The following is a 7881-nucleotide window of genomic DNA, read 5'->3' on the forward strand; positions in this document are numbered from 1 at the left end:
TTTTGGCTTTGGTGGCTCATTATGATCTTGAGCTTCACCAGATGGATGTGAAAACCGCCTTTCTGAATGGAGATCTTGAGGAGGAAGTATATATGGACCAACCAGAAGGATTCGTGGTCACAGGAAAAGAAAATTTGGTGTGTAAGCTGAGAAAGTCAATATATGGACTAAAACAAGCTTCTCGACAATGGTATATAAAGTTTAACGGTACCATCACATCATATGGTTTTGTAGAGATCATTTTTGATCGATGTATCTACATTAAGATCAGTGGGAGTAAGTTTGTGATTTTAGTCCTATATGTTGATGATATTTTGCTTGCTGCAAATGACATGAGTATGTTACATGATGTGAAGAAGTATCTCTCTAAGAACTTTGAAATGAAAGATATGGGTGAGGCATCTTATGTGATCGGGATAGAAATATTTCGAGATAGATGTTAAGTTTGTCACAGGAAGGATATATCAATAAGATCTTAAAGAGATATAAAATGGAGAAATGCTCTGCAGGAATAACTCCAATTCAGAATGGGGGCAAGTTCAGTAAAATGCAATGTCCTAAAAATGAATTGGAGCGTAAAGAAATGGAAAGAATTCCCTATGCATCGGTGGTTGGGAGTTTGAACTATGTTCAAACATGTACTCGACCTGATATCAACTTTGCTGTTGGAATGTTGGGTCGATATCAAAGTAATCCCGGAATGGACCACTGGAAAGCTGCAAAGAAGGTTCTCAGGTACTTGCAAGGCACCAAAGAGAACATGCTTACATATAGGAGATCTGATCAGCTGGAAGTTATTGGATATTCAGATTCAGACTATGCCGGATGCGTTGATAGCAGAAAATCGACGTTTGGCTACTTGTTCCTATTAGCTGGGGGAGCAATATCATGGAAGAGTGGAAAGCAGTCTGTCATTGCTACTTCCACTATGGAGGCTGAATTTGTGGCATGCTTTGAGGCCACAATTCATGCACTATGGCTGCGGAACTTTATCTCAGGGCTTCGGATTGTCGACACTATAGCCAAGCCGCTGAGAATTTACTGCGATAATTCTGCAGCTGTCTTCTTTTCTCGTTAGACACGGCTTATGAACACACATTAAAATGGTTTGATCCGTACATGTTCATAAACGCATGAAGGTAGATAAAATTTTTTTTTTTTTTTACAAACTTCATGCACGCACTTGGTTTGTTTCGTAACTTCCGTTAACATTTAACACAAAACAAATTTCCAGATGAATTAATCTAATCTACATAGGCTCTGATACCACATGTTAATCTATTTCAAGACCAAGACCTAATTTAGATTTGACTTAATTCAATCCTAACATGATTCTAAAGAAGGTAGGAACACTAACCTTGATCCATGCTTGGATGCAATCCCACCAATTGATGTTCTCCTCTTTAACCTTCTTTCTTTGGTGGTTTCCTTGATGGACAAGAAACCCCAAACCTTCCTTTAATCTCTCCTTCAATAATCAGTATTTTTCTTGTGTATCTTTTTAGAAAAACTCTCGTCTTACTTGAAAAAGAAAATGATGAACGAGTGTTGTGTTTTATATTAGTCAAAGAGACATGAGTCTTAACCAACACAACTCTCTAAGACTTCATCACAACCATTCGTTATATTAACGGTACCACAACGTACGTATACTGATATATATATTAATAATGGTAATGAAGTCTTAGAGAGTTGTGTTGGTTAAGACTCATGTCTCTTTGACTAATATAAAACACAGAAGAAGAAAATGATTTTCTTCTTCACGTAAGACGAGAGTCTTTCTAAAAGATACACAAGAAAAATACTGATTATTGAAGGAGAGATTAAAGGAAGGTTTGGGGTTTCTTGTCCATCAAGGAAATCACCAAAGAAAGAAGGTTAAAGAGGAGAACATCAATTGGTGGGATTGCATCCAAGCATGGATCAAGGTTAGTGTTCCTACCTTCTTTAGAATCATGTTAGGATTGAATTAAGTCAAATCTAAATTAGGTCTTGGTCTTGAAATAGATTAACAAGTTCCTCCATCTCTAAAGGCCTTCCTCCGTTATTTATTTATTTATTTTTTTTTTTTTTTGCCTTCCTCTGTTATTGTTCTTTTCATTCCCCTGATTATTTTTTTTTTCTCTGACAAAGTAAGGCCTAAAGAAAGAAACAAAGGTCTTGTAGGTTCACCTTGACTTTTAGGTCTAAGCAACTCTGATAATGCTATCTCCGTCACTGAAGCTTGGCAGCATTGTGAAAGCCGAATGTCTTGCGTTGGATTGTTCGTTAAGATTAAGGGACATAGAAAGGTTGAGAGAAAGCGGAGCAGGGATGATTGCAGCATCTGTGTTTTGATTGAATGCACGATTTGCTATCGTCACTGAAAGAACACCATTATGGTCAACTTGGTTGCTTACCGTACTCTTATCATGTTTTTCTCGTATATATCGGAAGATTGTGGTGCGATTCAATGCTGATGGCATGCAGTGGAAGCTCACTCCAACTCAAAGAGAGGTTTTGACTTTTTTAAGTGAAGTAGAGTGTTGTGTGACTTGTTATAATGTATGTGTTTTTAACTGATATGTCTATTTTAAAAGAGAAACTAATGTTTTCTATTACAAACCCTTATGCAAGAATAAAGGGTTCAACATGAAATTTTATTGAATACTCCTCGAATGAAATAAACTCTACAACGATTGTGGTAGACAAGTACTCTTAAAACAAAGCACTAAAGATGCTAAACAACAGACGAGAGAGAGAGAAACAATAACTCTACGCTGGTTAAAAATCTTAAACAAGATTAAAAAATAGAATGGGTTAATGATGGGGTTGGTGTGTGAACGTCTTTAACCAGTTGTTGAGGCGATCCATAGCTGACAAGTCCACCTTCTTGGGAAAATTATGGTAAGTAACAGCTTTAGGTACTGGTCCCACCATCACTCGAAGCTTAAGCTCAGCTTCGCAATAACCAGATTGTGAGGTTATAAAATAATGAACACCTGGTTCCGTAAGTCTAACAAGATCGTGCACAGCTACAGGATACGTTGGATCGCATGTGATGAATTCTAGATCACCGCTGATTTCGTAGACTTCGTTGGCGTATTCGAAAAGCAGACCATCTCCAACATGAAACTGTTTCTCCTCACTCCACTTATTATAAAAGTCGCTATCGTAGACTTTCCATCCTTCTGAGTCTCCGACTTTGTAGATATTTCCGACAGGAAGAATCTTGGTAGGTTGCGGTGGAGGAACCGGACGTGAAGGGTCTCGGACGACAAGAACTTCGAGTGTCTGTCACCTGGTTCCGTGAGAGTCACGGCATCGTGTACTGTGTTGTAAACGGCTTTAGGAAAAGAATAGTCGCATAACTCGTATTCTAAAGCACCGGAGACATGAGTCACGTCGTTGATGATGTGGTCGTATTCAAAGACAAGTGAATCTCCCACGTGGAACTCCTTATAGTCGGTCTCGGCCCAAGAGTAGTAGACGTCGTCCTTAGCAGTCCATCCCTCGGAGTCTCCGACTTTGTAGACCCTCGCTGAGCAGCAACCTGAGAGAACCATGATGCTCATCATCATCGCAAACACGAAGCTGAAGATTCTTCTTGTTCTGATCGCCATTATCTATAAAAAGACCAAACAAGTATGATCGAAGAGAGAAAGTTTTCGAAGCAAATCTTGAATTAGCTGAATGAGAAAGCAAGCGTTATGAATGTGTGAATGAAATAAAATAGAATAGCTTAACCCTCCTTTTATAAGGTTTTACGGATGCTATTTTTTCATTTTTTAAGTTTTTTCTTTTTCTACATTATTTCCTTTTTAATGATCTAAACCATTTAACCTTTAGATTCATCTGTAATCTAGATAAGTAAAGAATCACGTTTAAAAATTCTCTAATCCTTTTTTGATCAGGTTCGTTTTTGATTCTAGTTTATCTAATTTCATCAAAATCTTATTCTTGGTTCACAAGAAACAATTTGATATCTATTTTCTCCTTTCTGGAACTAATAAACACTTTAGTTCTGTTGTTTCCTTTTAGAGAATAACGGGCCAAGTTGCATGAAAAAGTATCGTGGGGTTTTCTATATTTGATATGTTTTTTTTTAGATTTTTTTTTAAAGGTGCAACACGATGACTTCCCGGGAAGTCTGTTATTGGTTTATATATTTTGATTGATTTAGAAATCCATATAGTATTTATAAATCCAAGTAAAATATGCAAATCCAGAGGTTTTTCCTCGGATTTGAGTCTTTGTATTTTTAACTAAAAAATCCAAACAAATCCATTATAAAATCAAATATATTAGTAAATTCGTACGATTGAATAACACTTGATTTGATACAGAATTTATGAATCATTAAACCAATAACACATTATTTTAATACAGATTTGAAAATCATAGAACCAATAAAACTAGATTTAGTTCGGATTTTCAAATTCATTAAAATACAACAACCAATAACCCCTTCCTAGTAACACTCTAGCCCAACCACACTTAACTACAAAGTTCTGATGGGATTCAGTGCATTAGTGCCGGTACGATCGCACCCTATATTTGATATGTTGGACGTGGTTCAAATTATTCACCAAACGGAACGAGTGAAGAAAGCTCGGTGTGATTCCGGTTCAATGTGTCTTATTAGTTGAAACAATTGCGGTTTGGTTAAGTTATGTCTCGTCTCTCCCACACCGTGTTTGGTTTAGTCACGCAAACCCTCTCCAAGCCCTAGAGTTTTACAGGTACGCTGGTGCCAGATGATGATGCTCCTTGATTCACAAGTAAGGTCCTATCATCAATTGCATTGATCCATCTGGGGAATAAGATGTCGATTAGAGAAACTAGCTGAAGTAGTAAGGTTGTTAACATATTATATTTATATTTACAGACAGGGGTGGATCTAGAAAATAAATTAACATGGGTCACAATATATATTTTATATTATTTACAAAAATATTAGATATAATTTACTAAATAAAGTATATAATAATTTTAAAATAAATGACATTAAAAATTAATTATTACATCTTATTTATTGAAATATTTAAACTAAATATTATTAACAAAAGATAAGCATTTTATAATATTAAGTATTTATTTGAGTAGTGTTAAGATAAAATTATATATTACACATATAGTTTCATTATAAACACTTATTAGATATAGTTATTAATCTAAATATTATAATTAATAAATACTAAATAAATAAAAATAAATAACAAAATAAAGTTCACAATTTTTTATTTTCGAAAAACTATATACTAAAGAAAAGAAAATCACTCATAAAAAAGTCCGCAACACAATTAAAAAGAATATATATATATATGAAAAGTGAGTAAAATAAAAAATGTATAGAATAAAATTATTGTGTTAACATAAGCTTTGTGTCTGGTTTCACCCTTGAACTTTGAGTTAAACTAAAACACTACACAAAGAAAAACAGAATAAGATAGGAGGGATTTGAACTCGTGAAGCGTAGACCGTGGGGCACAGCTGTGAGTCTTATAACCAAAAGAACTAATGATATCTAGCTGATATATATGTGCGTAAGATATATATAGTTTTAGTATGTGGCACGTGCCACACGCCACCCTACTGTGGGTCCGCCCCTGAAAAAGAGTCTAATTTTAAGTTTTGCTGGAGAGTAATTTGCCTTGGAGCATATGAGTTATGACAGTTCATAGTTGCACTCCTATTCAGAGAGCCATACGACACCGTTTTTAACTGTTGTCCAACCAAATCACAATTGGATCAAGCCCGGCTTAGATTCTCGTAAACCGGAAAACAGAGCAATTTTTTATCGTTACTATTTTGAATTTTATTTTCACACTTCTCCTCGATTTTGAAATCTCTCTCTATTTAAAAAATTGGTATTCATTTGTTCTGGAAGAAATTAGAAACCACTTTGGATAAGTCAAATATTTGACTATAAGGGTGGGTCTTGCTTGGGGCGAATTTGAAGAAGCTTCCTCAATAGGTGCGTACATACATGATTCTCTATAATATATGAGTAAGACTAGCATTCTTCCACGAGAAATTATTTTATATATTAGAATAGAATAATGTTTAATCTTCCAGAAGATTGCTGACAATTAGAAATAAATCATTCAAGAAGAAGCAAATTAAACGAAGTCATTGTTGTTGTTCACGGACACAAGGTTTGACCGCAGAACACGCGTTCTTTTAGAGTATGCAATCGTTTGCGTATTTAAACACAACCGAGAAAAATGAGAGACATTCACAATACAAACTTGAAGATCAAATTTCCTTTAGTTTGTGTAAAATACAAAACCAATACATCTCTGTGATATAAAGCTTCAGAGAGGATATATAATGAACGGAGCATCGTGGGCTGACCAGTGGGACAATAGCGCCAAAGGAGGTCGTATTGGCGGTGGTGCCGTCGTCAAAAGTAGTGGAGGTGGAGCTGCATCGAACTCGAACACTGCTAAGTACAAGGAGAAATTTGGACAGGGTCTAGACAAGACAAAATCTGTAGCTTCTTCTGGTTTTAAGAAACTCAAGTCTGGCTCTGCCATGGGTTTTCGTTGGGTGAAAGACAAGTATCACAAAACCACAAACAAACATTAAAAATTTTCAGTCTTCTTGTATATTTTAAAATATTTCGCTTGGCTTTCTTTGATCAAGTATTTTGTTTAGCTTGTTTGATTTAGATGTTTTGTGTTATATGGTAAGATTGTATGAACTTGAATGTATTCATGTTATTAAAATGATTTTTTGTATTCCTATTTTGGGAATTAGGAGCCATGTCCATAACATATCAAAAATTAAGAATATACACATAACAACATTTAGGCTACCATATAATACATATTATTGTGAAATTGGACAATAATGACCTTAACCGCGCGTGAAAAGAAAAAATATATCTTTGTGTTTTGCTTCATGAAACTAATAGGAAAAAAAGATTTTGAGCAGCAGCTGGAGAACAGAAAAGAGGTACATCAGAGAGCGACAATTACAGAGTGTTCGTAGAAATAGGAAAATCACTTTCAGGATTGCAATAGAGATCAAAAGTTCTTGATGGCACGACTACCGAAGAACCAGCTGAATCTCGGTAAATTTGGCATGATTGAATAGAATCAGGGGGTCAAGCAACAATTTCGGTTACCGTGAGATAAATATGTGAATCAATATCTTTAAGAATATGAAAAACAATGTGATGGATTGAATTGGGGAAGAAGAACAGTATCTTATGTCATGTATTCCATACTAATTTTCAAGTACAGTATAGTATGCTCCACTTACATTGGAACCACCGTTTATTTTATTTTTGCTTGATCCAGTTTTAATGGGTTTAAGAAGATCAAGAATCAGATGATGGATTGAACTAGGGAAGATGAACAATAATTTTGTGTAATATATTTTATTCTATTTTATAATCGCAGTATAGTATGTTACAATTCTCCTCTTTCTCTTTGACAAATTGTATCTCCTTCGCCTCTTATTTTGCTATTGTATTGAATGAATGCTCTAAGTTAATGGAGATTCACATACATGTTTGTATTGACAGTTTATATAGCTTTCATACAATATTTGAATAAACATTACATTATAGTATACTAATCTATTCATCAAAATAGTATAGTTTCCTCCTATGTCGCTTTCACTCTTACACTCCCTCCTACTCTTTCCCTCCTTCCCTCCCATCCCCGGTCTCTCTCTCCATTCCTCCTTCCTTTCCTCCATACTTCTATCTTTCCTCCTTCCTTCTCCTCCCCTCCTGCTCCTCACCTCTCCATTTTCCTCCTTTTCCCATTCATCAATATAGTAATTATCATCAATTGTCATACTATTCTAAATGAAATATAGTATATTTTAGACCTTCAAGGTTAGGGTTTAGGTAGCTCCGTTATGGGCGATGGTTTGGTTTTACAATTT

The 7881-nt window shown here is 35.2% G+C and overlaps 1 protein-coding gene and 1 pseudogene across 1 annotated transcript; one reads left to right on the forward strand and one right to left on the reverse strand.

Moving 5' to 3' along the window:
• Positions 1–2799: 2799 nt before the first annotated feature.
• LOC106344450 lies at positions 2800–3602 on the reverse strand (annotated as a pseudogene).
• Positions 3603–6196: 2594 nt separating this feature from the next.
• Positions 6197–6738, forward strand: LOC106293981. The gene has a single exon (XM_013729607.1). The coding sequence runs from the start codon at positions 6313–6315 to the stop codon at positions 6568–6570; it is 258 nt and encodes an 85-aa protein (XP_013585061.1). The 5' UTR covers positions 6197–6312; the 3' UTR covers positions 6571–6738.
• Positions 6739–7881: the final 1143 nt, after the last annotated feature.

Source organism: Brassica oleracea, chromosome C5, assembly GCF_000695525.1.
Source record: "Brassica oleracea var. oleracea cultivar TO1000 chromosome C5, BOL, whole genome shotgun sequence".
NCBI lineage: Eukaryota > Viridiplantae > Streptophyta > Magnoliopsida > Brassicales > Brassicaceae > Brassica > Brassica oleracea.

Coding starts and splice junctions, on each gene's coding strand:
- LOC106293981 (XM_013729607.1), top strand. CDS start 6,313: ATGAACGGAGCATCGTGGGCTGACCAGTGGGACAATAGCGCCAAAGGA.